Source organism: Conger conger, chromosome 11 (assembly GCF_963514075.1).
Source record: "Conger conger chromosome 11, fConCon1.1, whole genome shotgun sequence".
NCBI lineage: Eukaryota > Metazoa > Chordata > Actinopteri > Anguilliformes > Congridae > Conger > Conger conger.
In genome coordinates this window covers 35191574-35209279 of record NC_083770.1, presented here as the reverse complement: position 1 = coordinate 35209279, position 17706 = coordinate 35191574, and the positions used below count along the sequence as shown (strand labels likewise).

General features: G+C 45.5%; 1 protein-coding gene across 1 annotated transcript in view; it reads left to right on the top strand.

Annotated features, from left to right (window-relative positions):
- abca2 (ATP-binding cassette, sub-family A (ABC1), member 2) overlaps positions 1-17706 on the top strand; it is a 74959-nt gene that overhangs the window by 53836 nt on the left and 3417 nt on the right. Inside the window, exons 21-48 of the mRNA XM_061259566.1 lie at positions 326-506; positions 904-1116; positions 1618-1814; positions 2231-2410; positions 2912-3123; positions 3284-3404; positions 3548-3826; positions 4428-4646; positions 4756-4858; positions 5801-6126; positions 7113-7326; positions 7851-7956; positions 8161-8272; positions 8524-8584; positions 9291-9465; positions 9816-9931; positions 11457-11604; positions 11726-11849; positions 12511-12643; positions 13177-13297; positions 14070-14248; positions 14581-14722; positions 14964-15098; positions 15548-15651; positions 15923-16015; positions 16133-16235; positions 16641-16778; positions 17337-17546. Coding sequence (XP_061115550.1) covers positions 326-506; positions 904-1116; positions 1618-1814; positions 2231-2410; positions 2912-3123; positions 3284-3404; positions 3548-3826; positions 4428-4646; positions 4756-4858; positions 5801-6126; positions 7113-7326; positions 7851-7956; positions 8161-8272; positions 8524-8584; positions 9291-9465; positions 9816-9931; positions 11457-11604; positions 11726-11849; positions 12511-12643; positions 13177-13297; positions 14070-14248; positions 14581-14722; positions 14964-15098; positions 15548-15651; positions 15923-16015; positions 16133-16235; positions 16641-16778; positions 17337-17546 — 4445 coding nt within the window. The remainder of the gene's footprint in view (positions 1-325; positions 507-903; positions 1117-1617; positions 1815-2230; positions 2411-2911; positions 3124-3283; positions 3405-3547; positions 3827-4427; positions 4647-4755; positions 4859-5800; positions 6127-7112; positions 7327-7850; positions 7957-8160; positions 8273-8523; positions 8585-9290; positions 9466-9815; positions 9932-11456; positions 11605-11725; positions 11850-12510; positions 12644-13176; positions 13298-14069; positions 14249-14580; positions 14723-14963; positions 15099-15547; positions 15652-15922; positions 16016-16132; positions 16236-16640; positions 16779-17336; positions 17547-17706) is intronic.

Sequence of the window (17706 nt, the reverse complement as noted above, 5' to 3'; positions counted from 1 at the left end):
GTGGGCTGTATATCTGCGCTCTTTCTGGAGTCACCTCGTTATGTGTTCACAACATCTGTGTTCTTTCTGGAGTCACCGCATAACCTCGTCACTAGACCTGCTGGACCTGTGCTTCCCCTGGTTCAGTGTGTTGCTGCTGTGGTGTCTCTTGTGATTTGAGTTGTTCTGAGGTTAAAAGTACACATAAAGTACCTCCAATAAGTGTGTATATGTGTGGACATGTATTTGATGGCATACTTGGTTTCCATCCTGTTCTGTAGTTTATGTCTGTTTTTCCTTGTCAGGCGACAGTAGAGTGACACCTCATCTCTTTGTCTCCCCCCAGAGGAAACACGTGGTATTGAAGAGGAACCCAGCCACCTGCCTCTAGTGGTGTGCATTGACAAGCTAACCAAGGTGTATAAGACAGGCAGCAAGCTGGCCCTGAACAAACTGAGCCTTAATCTTCACGAGAACCAGGTCGTCTCTTTCCTAGGACATAACGGCGCCGGAAAGACTACCACCATGTGAGTGTGTGTGTGTGTGTGTGCGAGCATGAGTGTGTGTGTGTGTGTGTGTGTGTGCGAGCATGAGTGTGTGTGTGTGTCTGTATTTGTTTGTGTGTGAGCATATGTGTGTGTGTGTGTGCTTGGGTGTGTTTGTAAAATTCTGTTCTTGTCCTTTTTTCAAATCATATTCTTGATAGCATGCTTATTACCATGCTTAACCATATGCTGTCAATCACTGACATGCTTCAATGTATCATAAAAAGACTTGCTGTCTGCTTTCATCTCCATTTTCTTGGCTTATAAAGCCTCCATGGACTAGATATACTGCCTGCCTGAATTCTTGATATTATCTTTTCTTCATCATGATACTAAAACGAGCTCCCTTCTCAACACTCTCCCCCCCCTCTGGCCTCAGGTCAATATTGACGGGCCTGTTCCCGCCCACCTCTGGCTCCGCTACCATCTACGGGCACGACATCCGCACGGAGATGGAGCGGATCCGGCAGAACCTGGGCATGTGCCCGCAGCACAATGTCCTGTTTGACAAGCTGACCGTGGAGGAGCACCTGTGGTTCTACTCCCGGCTGAAGGGCATGGCCGAGGAGGACATCCGCAAGGAGATGGACAAGTACGGCACACGCCGCTTTTCTCAGCCGCATAACATGCTCTACACTACTGAAACAAGGAACTAAGTCAATTTAAAGTATTTTTGTCTGTAATTTAGACAAAAAAAAGTGTTTGTGTTACTTTTGTACTAAATAAGACAAAAAGATTGGCAAGAGATTTTGAGACCGTCTGGCTCATTTCAAGATTTGCCAATTGCCAAAAAGCCAAAAACCGTGAGTCTGAATTAAATAAAATATACTAAACTAATGAAATGGAAAGTTATTTATAGCAGGAGTGTTGCATTGCTTAATAGGTAGTCTCTTTGGAAAGGTGCTCTGTGGAAAGAGGAGGAAATACAAATCATATCAAAAAGCCAGTTTGGTTTGCCAGTCGAAAATGAGAAGAGATGACGAATGGATATCCAGGGCAAGAGTGCCATGTTTGTCTTCACATTTTTGACTGGCAAGCAAAAATGGCTTTTATATATAAAGGAATTAAACGCTGGGTGTGCTTTTGGTGGCAGGATGATCGAGGACCTGGAGCTGTCGAACAAGCGGCACTGCCTGGTGCAGACCCTGTCGGGGGGGATGAAGAGGAAGCTGTCTGTGGCTATCGCCTTCGTGGGGGGGTCCCGCGCCGTCATCCTGGACGAGCCCACGGCCGGGGTGGACCCCTACGCCCGGCGGGCCATCTGGGACCTCATCCTCAAATACAAACAGGGTGAGGGGGTCCACAGATACCACTCTCTCTGAATACAGAGGCACAATAGATCACCATGGACAGAGCCACAGAATTCATGAAACTATGGTGGAGGAGATCTGTCCCACGTCTCTGTTTCTGCTCTTCTATGTGTGTCACTCCATGTTATTGTAGCAGGCCATTATGAACTGTTCTGGCATTGCCGTGCCCCCCCAGGTGCAGTATATCTGTGTCCAGCAGCATTTCTAACCTCTCTCTCTCCTTCCTTTTCTCTCCCTCCGCTCCCTCCCTCCTTCTCTTTGCTTACTCTCTTCCTCTCTCTCTCCCTCCCCCCCTTTCCCTCTCTCTCCCTCCCCCCTTTCTCTTCCTCTCTCTCTCCCCCTCCCTGTCTCTCTCTCTCTCTCTCTCTCTCTCTCCTCCTCCTCCCTTGTGTCCAGGCCGCACCATCCTGCTGTCCACTCACCACATGGATGAGGCCGACCTCCTGGGCGACCGCATCGCCGTCATCTCCCACGGGAAGCTCAAGTGCTGCGGCTCTCCGCTCTTCCTCAAGTCCACCTACGGAGACGGATACAAGCTCACCCTGGTCAAGAAGCAGAGCGACTCTCAAGGAAACGGTCAGCTGGGGCTCCCGCCAGGCCTCTCTGCGAGTTATCTGTCCATCTCTTCTCTTCCGTTCCCCACACTGACACTCTCAGCCTCTTACCCTTTGAAGCTTTTTTATCAGATGCTGCTAGTTTGTCCCCATTTCTTTCTTTCCTTTCTGATGTCACCAATCTCTTCCTATTCATTTATCACTTCTTCTCTCCCTTTCTCTCTGGCCATTTCTCACAAGTTGCACTAAGCTGAGTATCCTTTTGCCACCTGATTGTGTAGCTGGTAATGTTATAAATACGTACACTATATATGAAATATGCTTTCTGGTCTACAAAGTAACAATTTACCTTTTCAGAAAATCTGCATTAAACAGAGTGCATTAACAAATAACTGAAGGAGCTGTTTTGATACTTCATAATCCTCATAGCAAGTGAAATGGTGCTTTCCACAATATGGGACCTTTAAATAAAGAAACGCGTAAAGCTGAATGAAGTAAAAGTCTCTCTCTGTGTTTGCTCCAGACCCAGGCAGCCAGCCCCCGCCCGTGGTGTCCCAGTCCTCTCCCCCAGCCCCACCGCCCTCCTCCCTGTCGCCCTGCTCCGAGGCCCACGTCACCCAGTTCATTCGGCAGTACGTGGCCTCCTGCATGCTGGTGTCCGACACCAACACCGAGCTGTCCTACGTGCTGCCCTCCGAGGCGGTGAAGAAGGGATGCTTCGAAAGGCTCTTCCAGGTACACAGGCTCTTGTGAAGCACCTCAGTCACGAGGCCATAGGCTGGAATGGTTTGGCAAGTAGAGATAGGACAAAACATGGAGTGGGTACACCGAGAAGTAACAGAATCCCATATCAAATCTGTGTTCTGAGGCCATCATCTCCGTCTCTGTGTCCCAGGCCCTGGAGCAGAGTCTGGACAGCCTAGCCCTCACCAGCTTTGGGGTGATGGACACCACGCTGGAGGAGGTCTTCCTCAAAGTGTCTGAGGAAGACCAGTCTCTGGAGAACAGCGACGCTGGTGAGGGGTGCAGGGAGGCAGGCCTGTGCACAGTAAAATGTCCAGTGTTAGATAAACAATGATAGGGTGCATTTTACTCTCATAAAGTACACGTGGTCCTTACCTGTCCTGTCGCTCATGCGTGTAATACTTTCTCCCCAAAGACATGAAGGGTTCGCCTGGCTCCTCCGTGGGGAAGCCCTCTTCTCCTGTGGCGGGGACGCAGTGTGAGGTGCAGCCACAGGGGGGGATTGTGCGACCGGAGGTGGAGCTCAGTAACCTGGTCATGTGCTCCCGGCTCAGCCAAAGCCAGGGGTCGCTGCGCTCCGGCTCCTCTCTGGGCTCCGTGCGGGGGGACGAGGGGGGGCTCTACGCTGACTTCTACGGAGACTACTGCCCCCTCTTCGACAACGGCCAGGACCCCGACTCGGCCAGCCTGCAGGGTGAGAACTTTAGGACTGTGAGATGCTGACAGATAGCATATGGGTCACTAGATGTATGAACAGGGCATGGCATTAACACCTGCCACCAGCCAAATGCTGGTACTTGTCTGGTAGTATTTTCTACTCTAGCAGCCAATATAACACAGGTTGTGTTATATTCTAAAAGGTCTGGCTGTCGAAATGTTCCGTGGTGCTTTTTAGAAACCACAAGTGTGAAAATGTTAATTTCATACAGTGCTACTGTCCTGTAAGTTCTCATTTGAACCCTAATATGGCACACTTTTTTCTACTAATTATGAGCTGAACGAGATCTCTAGCAGTGGAATTGGGTGTGCTTTCTCAGGGTTGGAGTGAAATCCTACAGGACGGTAGATCTCTAGGAACATGGTTTGGCTGCCCTGCTATAGACAGTGAAACATAAATGGCCTTTTGAGCATGTGGAACAAGATACATAAACAGGTAGGAGAGCAAAGGGTTTACGCCTGCTTTTAGAGAGAGTCTGTGAACACAGTCTATGAGATGGTCCAGCGATTGTAATTTCAATTATTGTAATGCCATGTGATTGTAAGGTGGGAAATGAACACACTATTACCCCCTGCAGCGGATGCTGAGAACCCCTCCCCAGAGACGGTGGTGTTGGAGGGTCAAGGCAGCTTCGAGCTGGAGGGCTGGTGGCTCCGCCTACGCCAGTTCCACGGCCTCATCGTCAAGAGGTTCCACTGCGCCAAGAGGAACACCAAGGGCATGTTCTCCCAGATCCTGCTCCCGGCCTTCTTCGTCTGCGTCGCCATGACTGTGGCTCTTTCCGTGCCCGAGATCGGTGAGTGATGAGAGGAACTCACAGTTCTACTGCTTTTCTAAAGAGAGGTGGTATTCGTCTGGATGGAAGGTGGAGTTCAGCTTCAGTGATGTCCGCTTATCCTCCACAGGAGATCTGCCACCTCTGATCCTGTCCCCCTCCCAGTACCATAACTACACCCAGCCCCGGGGAAACTTCATCCCCTATGCCAACGAGGACCGGGCGCAGTACAGGTCAGAGGGCAGGGCGTATCCACCAAGCACGCTGCACACTTTCACACTGTCAATATCACTTTCAGTTACGCAGTCACAAAGTTACTTTGTTCCCACACACTCAGATGCATGGAGTCACATTCTCTATAAGCAGAAATATAAACACTTCTTACTGTTTATATTTATGCAGTATTACAGTATGCAGTAAATCTTCTAAATCGTTCAAAAAACAGTACTGACTATTTTATAATGTAGTTCTTGTCATTCTAAACTGCTCTCACTTATCTAAACACAGGTCTATACATTCAAAATGGTGGTTACTGTTCTATTATTTCTTTGTAATGTTCTAAACAGTCGTTACAATTCCAGACTTATTCTTCACCATTCTAAACAGCTCCAATTGTAAACAGTTCTTACTATTGCAAACACAGTCTTTACCTTTACAAAGTCCGTTTTGCCTTTATAGTCCACATGATTTGAAACATTTTTACAATTTCAAAGTACACAACATTCCCAACAATTGTTTCATTAGTCAAAACAGTGCTTATTCTTCCAATGCTGAACACAGTCCTCCTGATGGTAGACAGTGATCCTTCTGAACACTTTGCTGCAAAATAAGTTTATCTTAAGGGTAGTAATGTAGTAATGAGGCTTTAAATCTTATTTAAATCTTTTTTCTATAAAGTAGGAAATATTAGCTTGTTTGAGGTTACGTTTTGCTTGACAAGTGAAAAAGCAATAGAAATAACATATAAATATAAATATAAAACTAAGATACTTGTTGAAGTCTTAACAATTATCTTAGTTTTTTCCTAATTGAGAAGATGAACAGCTTAAAACAAGCTAATATTTTCAACTTAAAAGAAAAAATAAGACTAAAAACCCTTGTTAAGACAGCCATTTTTTTGGAATGCAGAGCACATCACTGTCCTTTGACACGCACTGCCTGCCACCCCCCTACAGGAGCAAGCTGTCCCCAGATGCCAGCCCCCAGAAGATCGTCAACACCCTGCGCCTGCCCTCGGGCGTGGGGGCCACCTGCGTCCTGAAGACGCCCTTCAACAGCACGCTGGATCAGCTGGCTCAGACCCTCAACCCCAGCGCCAACAACTCCAAGACCCTGGCCGCCCGATACTTCGACTCCATGTGCCTGGACTCCTTCACCCAGGGCGTGCCCCTGTCCAACTTCGTGCCCCCTCCCCCCTCGCCCGCCCCCTCAGACGACCCCGACCCGGGGTTCGAGGATGGACCCTGGAACTACACCGCCGGCCCGTCCACCACTGTGCGGGGTGAGTCTATGTCAGGGATAGTCCAATCTGGACCTCGAATCCCAATACGGCCCAGGTTTTGGATTCTGAACAACTGAACAATTAGTGCTCCTGATTGGCCAGATTGTCTTCACAACTGACCCCTGGGTAAACAGAGGGTGGAAAACCAGCAGTTCATGATTTGACGTTTTTATGTGTAGTCCCTACGCACCGACACAGACTGTTGGAATTTATCTACTCTTCGCTTGTCCCAATATGTGCAATAGCTATGGACATTTTAATGCATATTATTTTTTTATTTAGCAGCTGCTCTTGCACAAAGCTGCTTACACATCATTTTTTAATGCATTTTCACAGCTTGATATCTCATGAAGCATTATCAGGATAAGGATCTTAAAATGACGGTGGTGCTCTTCCTTATGTTTACAAGCCCGGTTCTATTTTTTCCTTTGCATTTAAAATAAGAAAATACAAATCCATTAATCTTAAAAGACAGCACTTATTACTCAGGAATAACAGTAGGAGTCTCAGCTGTATGGTGCACTGAATTATTAATGTCCTTATCAGATGTTATTTCTGGGTAGTTTACATTGATAGCGTTTGATCTTCATGGTATATATTCAGGATTAGGTCTTGGCTTTAGAATCCAGTGGCAGTAGCCCGCTGGTATTTGAACATGCAGTTATCTCTGCGGAAGGAAGCAAATAGGAAATTTAGGAGCACACTAATGCATCTCAGTAAGTGGATGTGCTCCTAAATTATTTTTCCAGTTGGCACACATCAATTTTCCCCATAAAATGGGAGAACCACCGAACTTCTGAGTCCCAGTGATGTAACTTAGCCACTGTGCTACAGTCTGCCCCTGTTGTTTGGTTATGGCACTATGCGAGATTGGGGAGATTGTAGCGATGAGTATTGATACATATATGCAACATGGCTGTGGAGAAAATGCATGAAGAAAAAACTCCCGCCCGTCTCAGCTCACTCTGTCCTCATTGGTCCCTCAGAGATGGTGACGTCGGCCCCCGCGCTGCCCCTGTCCATCCGCGAGCCAGTGCGCTGCATCTGCTCCATGCAGGGCACGGGCTTCTCCTGCCCCAGCGGCGTGGGGGGGCGGCCCCCCCTCATGAAGGTGGTCACGGGGGACATCCTGGTGGACGTCACGGGCCGAAACGTGTCCGAGTACCTGCTGTACACGTCCGACCGGCTGCGGCTGCACAGGTGGGCTCCGGAGGGTAGAGGGGCCTGGGGGAGGGTTTATAGGCCCACACGCATATTTTAACTCTTTTTCAGCTTTTCATATCATCTGTAAGCTTTCGGTTTATGGTCCCTACTGATTCAGGTAAAAAAATAGCAATTTTGGTCGAACCATGCATATTTTAGGAGCAAGCTACTTTTTTTCCAAGCTGTTCCTAAAACGATTTCCCACTTGACATGACATATATTTTTGCATAATTATCAGATGATGTTGCTAAATATAAACCTCTGAGCCCACGTAAACTGCCTCTGAGACCGGGCCAAAAGCCTTTGGACACCTTTTGAAAACCCTGTTGATGTTCTAAATTAGTTAGTTGTTCCAAAACTGGAACATGGACTATGAAACAGCTGTTCTGGGTTTTACAGGGTTGAACTCTGTGATCCTGTGTAATGCCCTTAGCACCCCCATTGAGCAGACACCAATGGTTAAAAGGGTTTGTGGGCAGGGCCAAGCCAGATCACTGACACGCCCCCTCTCTCTCCCAAAGGTATGGTGGGCTCACGGTGGGGAACATCCAGAAATCTATCCCAGCGTCCTTTGGTAGAAAGACTCCGCCCATGGTCCGCAAAATCGCCGTGCGGCGGTCGGCACAGGTGTGTGTGTGTATGTTTATGTGTATCTGTGTGTGTGCACATGCATGTGCCTGTGTATGTGTATGTGTGTGTGTGTGTGTGTGTGTGTGTGTGTGTGTGTGTGTGTGTGTCAGACTGAACTCACAGTATTGTAGTGCGTACAGTAGCAAGCGTGTGTTTCACTGTGTTGCTTTCTATCTCTCTCCCACTCCTCTGCCTTCATAGGTGCTGTACAATAACAAAGGCTACCACAGCATGCCCACCTATCTCAATGTTCTGAACAACGCCATCCTGCGTGCTAACCTGCCTGCCGGAAAGGGCAACCCTGCTGCATATGGTCAGAAATGCCAGACATTTAATACCAGTCTTTATTGTGTGTGTGCGTGAATGTGATATTTCATCTTTTGTCATTCATTATTATATTCAATTTCCTTTTTGTAAAGGTGAAGATATGACACATGATATTACTAAATAAACTTCTCTATGACCTTTTCTGAGTACAGTATGTGCTTGTAATATTAATTTGTTTTAGAATGTTTGTAGCACTGTGAACTGCAGTACCTAACTTGCCTGTATCTTTTTTTGCAGGGATCACAGTGACCAATCACCCCATGAACAGGACTAGTGCCAGCCTCTCTTTGGACTATCTGTAAGTCCCTCCATCCCTCTCTCTCTCTCTCTCTCTCTCTCTCTCTTTCTCTCCCTCCTCCTCCCCTCCTGCTTTCCTCCCATTCTCTGTCTCTCTCCTCTAGCGCCTCTTTCCCTCTTTCTTGATCTGTCCTTTGCTTTTCCATTTTCTTTTTGTACATGATATCTGTTTGGTAAGGAAATATAAGCGCTTTTCCATTGATGACTGCCCACATTCCGTAGAGTGTCAAAATAAATTTCAGTAATAATGTTTTAGTAATCTAATAAATCTTACCCTTGATTTTAACAACTGCATTTGTTCTCTCTGGCTCTGAACATTACAAGCCTGACTAAAGGATATTGCATGCTTGGCTGATTTCATTCAGCCACGAGCCAAGACGGTTGTGTATCAAAGCAGGCCCAGTAAAATGGGAGGATAAGGGATCAGGGGTTTCCTCCTTATTTAATAGAATTAGACTTTTAATACCAGCATAGGTTTATGTGATATTATCTAATTACAATTTTAAAGGAGAACCTGCAACATGCCAGGATGAAGGATATTATTTAACTCTTTGACTGTCCACTAAATAATCTGAATTATGATTCTGTGGGGTTTTCTTTTTTTTCATGATGTATTTAGTCATTTTGGTACTGTAAGTAAAGTGTTCTCCCTTTCTGTCCCTATTTTAACCTCTCTCTTTCCGCCCGTCTTCCCTCTGTCTCTGCAGACTGCAGGGCACAGACGTGGTGATTGCCATATTCATCATTGTGGCCATGTCCTTTGTGCCGGCCAGCTTTGTGGTGTTTCTGGTGGCAGAGAAATCCACCAAAGCCAAGCACCTGCAGTTCGTCAGCGGCTGTGACCCCGTCATCTACTGGCTGGCCAATTACATCTGGGACATGGTGAGGGGAAAGTGTGTGTGTGTGTGTGTTTTTTGTGCCTGTGTGTCTGTGTGAGTGCGTGCGTGAGGTTTTTTTTGTGTGTGTGGTTTTGTGTGCACATGTGATTTTGTATGCATGTTTGATTTTGTGCGCACCCGTGATTTTGTGTGCACACGGATGTCCACACGCATTCATGCCTGTGTGTGCAAATGTGTAATCACATGTGTCAGTATGTGAACTAAACTTGTTTATTACTAGCACATGCTGTGTATCTTACTGTGTACGGCGTATTAATTTACACTTGTAAACGTGTTGTTTGTGTTTGTGTGAAGGCGTACAGAGCTCACACACCCTCTCTGTCTTTCTCTCAGCTGAATTACCTGGTGCCAGCTACCTGCTGCGTCCTGATCCTGTTCGTGTTCGACCTGCCCGCATACACCTCCCCCACCAACTTCCCAGCAGTCCTCTCTCTCTTCCTCCTGTATGGGTGGGTGCAGCTACAGACGTTCTCAGATAAATTCTCCCACAGGAAGCGGACAGAACAGGACAAATAATGAAAGGGCTTCAGAAAATATAGAACATTTCATTTTATTTTTTTCAAGCTGATGCTGTTTTTGATCATATCCTTTTGTGAGATTACAGCATACACTGAAACAACTCATTTCATGTTTTTGTAGATAAAAATGTAAACCTGCTGTGTTCAATTTTTAATCCAGGCGTCTGCATGCAGGTGTCTGTTACTTACTTGTCTTTCAGACAGCACCCGTACGGTAGTATTTGAATACTGAGTGTGTATGCCGGCAGTGGGGTTACATGAAGCATGTTATTTGAGAGTAGGGCTGCAACTAACTATTATTTTAGTTAGGGAGGGCGGGGGGGGGGGGCAATTGATTCAATTTGCCGTTGAACATTTCTAAATGTATTGACATGTTTTTGAAGTATGATGTCTTACTGTTTTAAATAATATAACTTGAAATAATATAACACCCACCAGTTACTGTGACATTGTATTTCATTATACACAATTTGTCTATGCCTGTAGCTACATGCTGAACAAACAATAACAAGATTATCCGATTAAACTAACCTTACAACTGGTTCATTTAGACTAGATTTTTTAAGACTGCTTTTGAAACAGGATATCCATATTTACATTGAGAATTATAACAGCTGCTGATGCTGCCTTTTGTTTGTCTTACAAAACGCTTGATCGCTGATGCCATTAATGGAATGCAAAACTGTGGTCAAAGTTTTGCAGAGTTACACAGGAACCTAATATTGCTACCCGTATGCATAATGTTAAGTGGCTGGAGCTGTCAGAACTTGGCAGTGGAAATAGGGCTTTGTAACGTTAGTGTAACTGTGGCGTTATAACAATTCCAGCAGTCCAGTCCAATTCCAACAATTATCATTACTGTGTTTACATTAATACGATAGCTCTAGCTAGATTTCAGACATACGTGGGTTTTTGGTTAATTTCACTAAAATCACTCAATCAACACTGTAATTGAATACAGCTCATTCAATGACATGTCTGAGAATAGCAATGTTGACAACGTTACAGAGCTACATATACATAACAATAGCAAGCTAGATAACCTAGCATCACAGCTCCTGGATCCTTTCTTTTATAGTGTTCGTGCATGGCCGTCGTGCTGCTGTGATCTGTCGTGTCATCTTGCCTTAAGTACCATATTATTGGGGTTTAGCTTAAAGAATTCCCACACTTTGGATGCTTTTGGATTTTGGATGAACTCTCCTGCACTCTCAGCTGGGTTTGCTGCCGCCATGTTCAAAACAGTAGGACGTGTCGGTTATGAATATCCGTATCGACGAAATTACATGGACGACGTCGACTAATCGTTGCAGCAAGGGGGTGTTTTTCGTGGCAAATAGGGGCACTTTTGGAGGTGTTATCTAGGTAGATAGATAGATAGATAGATACTTTATTCATCCCAAGGGAAATTTTCGGAGCAAATTTATCTGAGCAAAGTTTTTTTTTCTCCCTCCAGTTGGTCAATTACACCCATAATGTACCCGGCCTCCTTCTGGTTTGAGGTGCCCAGCACAGCGTACGTCTTCCTCATCGTCATCAACCTCTTCATCGGCATCACTGCCACTGTGGCCACCTTCCTGCTGCAGCTCTTTGAGCATGACAAGGTGATGTTTCGCTTGCTAGCACTCATGGGTGTGAACTTCACACTTACGCACCCGCATACCATACCAACACGTACACTTCATTATCAGGTTATGACTCGTTTTGTCATTTCCTGTGCCTTAGGACTTGAAGCTTGTGAACAGCTATCTCAAGTCCTGTTTCCTCATCTTCCCCAACTACAACCTGGGACACGGTCTGATGGAAATGGCTTACAATGAATACATCAATGAGTACTACGCCAAGATAGGTCAGTGTTGCTACAGGACCCGCACTCTCTTTCCATCTCCTTCTTACACTAAATCCGTCTCTGTATATCTCTCTCATGCCTATACTTTCTCAACTGCCATTCTCCCACACATGGTCCTATCAGCAAACAGCAAGAAAGATCAATGTGGTCCTACAAGACTCAAATATAATCCATCCATCTCACACTCATACTTTCATTTTACCTTTCTCACACTCTCTGGTTTCACATGCATGCCTCTCCTTCTCTCGCTCCTCTTTTCCATGTCTTTTCCTTCTCTCACACTTACTCACAAGCTAAGTTGGTGTGGGCAGTGGGCACACTGTTGTCTGGGCCACATAGAAATCCAAAGTCCCATTACAATTAGGTCCGGCTCTTTGCTATAGACCATACCGTCTTCTGGATGAGGCATTAAAGTTGTCATTAAGGATCCCATGACACTTTTTGAAAAGGGAGGATTGTTTACCTTGGTGTACTGGTCAAATTCCTACACAATTGATTCTACTTACCTAATTATCCCCAAACAACTAATTGGCTGCACAATCCCTTGCATTCCAAACCAACTTACGTTCTCAGATGGTCTACCTAGATAAATAAATGGAAAGTAAAAGAATAAAAAGTCCACCAATCTTCCCCTCTTCTCCTTTCTCCTCTCCTCCCGCAGGTCAGTTTGACAAGATGAAGTCCCCATTCGAGTGGGACATCGTCACCCGGGGGCTGGTTGCCATGACCATTGAAGGCTTTGTGGGTTTCTTCATCACCATCATGTGCCAGTACAACTTCTTGAGGAAACCGCAGTGAGTGTGTGTGTGTCTGACCTTGTCTGCATTTGCCTATATATGTATGTCTGAATGCTAGCTTGCTTTGGAATATGTGCTTTTGCTTGTGTGCAGGAATGCATGTATGTATGGATATATGCGTGTGTATACATATGGGCAATTCCATGGTAACAGATGTAACAACTGTCAGATATTTTTATGATAAAGTTGTATATAGCAACATAATAGAGACAGGTATAATATATAACCATCAGGAGGAAAGAATCCTGACGGTCTGTTATGTAGCTCTATTGGATTTTACCATGCACATATACTTCCATTGTCAGTTACCATGGAATTGCCCAGATGTATTTGTATTATGTCCATTATGTGCACTTGTGTATTTTTACACGTGTGTGTGTGTGTATGTGCCTGTGGGTGTGTGTGGCGCCTGGGTTTGCACGCTTTCTTTGGTGTTCTCTGGTGTGTATCAGACCAGCACAGGCTGGTACTGTTATAAACGGAGCGCACAGGCTGTCCCTCATCAGAGAGCCCCTCGTGTCCCCCCGCAGGAGGATCCCTGTCAGCAGCCAGCCCGTAGACGATGACGACATGGACGTGGCTCGAGAGAGGCGGAGGGTGCTGAGGGGGGACGCCGACAACGACATGCTGAAGATCGAAAACCTCACCAAGGTCTGGTCCCTGGCTGTACGGGGTCACAGAGTGGTTGAATGTTCTAATCCAGAAGGGGATTAGATGTTGAGCAAAGTATTTATCCTTAAACTCTATAGACATTACACCCAGCTGTAGCAAAGGAGTCATGTGACAGTTATAACATCTGTCCTGGATTAGTATGGATGCACAAGCAGATTTTGTCTCAGTAATTGTGTGTTTATAACTGTAACTGTGAGAAAAAAGGGGAGGGATCCATGGCCAGATCGATGGTGTGCTGAAGCGAACAGTGTATCTACAAAATGTTGTGTTTCATAATACACAGTACTGGCACAAATTATGGAAACACTGCTACCATTAATGCAATTTATCCATTACTAAAATCATTAATACAAGATTTAGCAATCATTTCTCTTTTTGGCACAATAAATGTAGTATGTAAGAAAAGGCAATAACAACATAAAACAAAGAAATAATGAATAAAGAAATGATTCATTACTCATTACAACTTCCTATAGGTATTAGTTCATACCAACATAATGTATCTTACTGTCATAAATTTTATAATCTGCTTAAACATGTCTTTATTTGTCCTGCATTTTTCTTCAAAAATGACAATATTCATGTGAAGTACCATTTTTTGGCACCGATAAATGTTTTTTTAAGAGTGCTACATTTAGTCTTAAGCACAACGTTTCCATAGTTTGTGCCAGCCCTGTGCCTGCCTGATATCCTGTATCATAGGCTAGCTGTATGTGTTAAGGGCTTCGCTAAACTTGCTGCTTCCTGTCAGGTGTACAAGTCCCGGAAGATGGGGCGCATCCTGGCTGTGGACCGCCTGTGTTTGGGGGTGCGTCCGGGGGAGTGCTTCGGTCTGCTGGGGGTGAACGGAGCGGGGAAGACCACCACGTTTAAGATGCTGACCGGTGACGTGAGCACCACTGGGGGAGAGGCCTTCATTGGGGGACACAGGTAGGACAAGGGTGGGTGGGGTGGGTGCCTGGGTGAGGGTATGAGGACTTTCATATGTGTGTGTGGGTGAGGGTGTTTGCAATTCAGCTAAACCTCAGTGGAGCTTTAACCTTCACTGGCCTGAAGGTTTATTGAGAATCTCAGGCGCACCATGTAATAAATGTCCCCTGTATTCTTAGACCTTATTTACTGTGTAATAATTGAATGTGCCTTCAATATTCCCAGGCATATGCTCTGTGTGATAATTACACCTGATTAAGCCATTCACTCACTGATTTATTTCCAGTTTTCTGTGCTCAAACCTTTTTGTCTCTCTGTATCTCTGTTTGTAGTATACTGCGGGAGCTTTTACGGGTACAGCAGAGTATTGGGTATTGCCCCCAGTTCGATGCCCTGTTCGAGGACCTCACGGCCAGGGAACACCTGGAGCTCTATACCCGGCTCCGAGGAATTCCCTGGAAGGACGAGGAGAGAGTGAGTGGCCACGCCTAGCCCAACCGCTGGAAGTTTTCATGCTAAAAATGTTTAGTCTTGGGCAGACCTGGGGTCAAATATGTAATTGTTTTGGATTAAAATACTTGATGTGCTTGATTGAACTTGCCTGGTGTACTTTTTGAGAGTATTTCGTAGGTTCTAATACATCAGAGAACAAACAGCACCTTTTCACTCTCTTCCCTCTCCCAATGTCTCTGTCTTTCTCTCCCTCTCTTTCCAGGTTGTGCAGTGGGCTCTAGAGAAACTGGAGCTGTCCAAGTATGCGGATAAGCCAGCAGGGACCTACAGCGGGGGGAACAAGCGCAAGCTTTCCACTGCCATCGCCCTAATCGGATACCCCTCCCTAATCTTTCTGGTGAGTGACATACAGTAGAAGTTCAACTGTATTGAAAAACATGTGGCATTAAAAAGCTAAAAATGTAATAATTGGTGGAATGGATAAAATGTCCGCATAATCATTCACAAGTTGTGAAAAAGGTATAGAGAACAGAAGGGGACAAAGAGGATGTAAAGATGACGAGATACAATTTTTCTCCTTTCCATGTGTATTGCGATTTTTTCTAATATAAATTTGGTGCCCAAGATGGAACTGAGCATGTCCAATTCCCACCCTAATTTGGAATGGGCAATTTGTCTGCAACCGCAGCCATGTTCATGAGTGAACTCCACTGCCTCAGCCTTGATCAAAATTCCTTCCGATTCAAATTCCTCAACTGCTAACTTGGAACTTGGTGTCCAATCACAGTTCATCATGGAGTCATCGTAGACTGGGTTCTGATTGGTCTCTCCCACTGTGTCTTCCAGGATGAGCCCACCACAGGTATGGACCCCAAGGCCCGTCGTTTCCTCTGGAACCTTATCCTTGACATCATCAAGACGGGACGCTCCGTGGTGCTGACGTCACACAGGTGAGGCATCAAACGACACTTCCATTAAATTTTTTTCCTTGGTCAACACCCTTGCGTAGGCTTAAAAAGCTTACATCTTATCCGTCTACAGAGCTGGGTAACCAGTGAAGCTGTTCATGGTGCTATGTTCAAGAGAACAAAGTCTGGTTAATGTATTCTGCCATGTGTTACTCTAATTGGTCAGGCTGTTAAGATTTGGGCTGTGACCCCCCCCCCCCCCCCCCCCCCCTTCTCTCTCTCTCTCTCTCTCTCCCTCTCCCACTCCTCCCAGTATGGAGGAGTGTGAGGCTCTGTGTACCAGGCTGGGTATCATGGTAAACGGGAGGTTCAAGTGCTTGGGCAGCATTCAGCACCTGAAGAACAGGTGAGAAATTGGTGGAAATTGAACACTGTGAACCGACTGTGATGGGGTCTGAGACAATTCTCTTCCTTTTTTCACTCTCTCTCTCATATTCACACTGCTCCTCTCCCTCTCTTTCAGGTTTGGGGACGGGTACATGATCACGGTGCGCACCAAGACTAGCGGCAGTGTGAAAGAGGTGGTGAGGTTCTTCAACAGGAACTTCCCTGAGGCCATATTGAAGGTATGCTCATGGATGGGGAAAGAAATGGTGACAAATACACAAATTCAGGATTGGAGAGGAAACAAATGGGGGATTAGAGTAGATATTATAAATTAAGCTATGGTGCAGCACCGAGGGACCAACCAATTGTAATCAGTCACACTTTGATTCTATCAGCTAAATGACATGATAAGACAGGGCATCCTCAGTTGGGGCATGATAAGTGCTAAGAACCTGCAGTAGCCCATGGAATTGGAGAATATTGTGTGTTGGTCTTTATCATTTCAGTTAAACTGTCAGTAAATGTCATGCGCAATCACCACAGTTCCAAGTTTTCCAGAGCTATAGCTATTATTTTGCAAGCAATACTTATCTGTACATTTGACAGATTTTCTCTTGTTCTCCACCATTAACCCCCGTCTCCAGGAGCGGCACCACACTAAGGTGCAATACCAGCTCAAGTCGGAGCGCATTTCTCTGGCTCAGGTCTTTAGTAAGATGGAGCAGGTGGTGGAAGTGCTGGGCATAGAAGACTACTCTGTTAGCCAGACCACACTGGACAATGTGAGTGTGTTTCTGTCTGTCCTTCAGCCTGCCTGTTTACCTGCAGATCTGTCTGTCTATCAGGCTCAACAGTGAAAGCTCAACAGGTTTTAGGCCTTTAAGTTTTATGTGTCCAATGGATAAAAAACACATTTCTGTATATTGCAGTGGTACAATGGAACAGTCTTCCCACAGAAAACAGTTTTAAAGTTTCTATTACATCATATGTAGCCTGTATTTGTGTCTTTTTTTTTAACGAAGAGAGTGTACACAAAAAGATGCCATTATCCATTGTACTTTTCTGGTTAATGTATTGGAGAACCATGATGGAAATAGGCTCTTTTGGCTTCATTGGTTTTTTTAAAATCCCCAATAATTTTAAAGGTATGTGCCTATGACTGCAGGGCAGAATTATATGTATTTTAAAATAGTCAAATACATTCATTCATACCTGCCTCTTTCCCTGTCTGTCGTATCTGTTCACTTGTTGGCAATTCCATGTACTTGCATATGGATTTGGGTTTGTTCCTTGTAGTTGCATGTCTGTATTTAAGCCCCGTCTCTGCCTCCCATTCCCAGGTTTTTGTCAATTTTGCCAAAAAGCAAAGCGACAACCTGGAGCAGCAAGAGAGTTCTCCCTCTGGAGGCGGCCAGTCGCCACTACAGCGCATACTGAGCATGCTCAGACCTCGGCCTGCTAACACAGAGCTGAGCGCCCTCGTCAGCGAGGAGCCAGAGGAGCTGGAGAGCGACGATGATGAAGGACTGATCAGTTTCGAAGAAGAAAGGGTGAGAGTGGGATGGGGAGAGAGAGAAAATGAAGGAGGAGTCAGAAAATAAGCTCTTGTGCTCCAGCTGAAGTGATCTGATATTTTTCAAGTTAACAAAAGAAAAAAAAAAACAGGAAATCACTGTCCTCGAGGACTGAGAACTGCTGGTTTTCCACCCT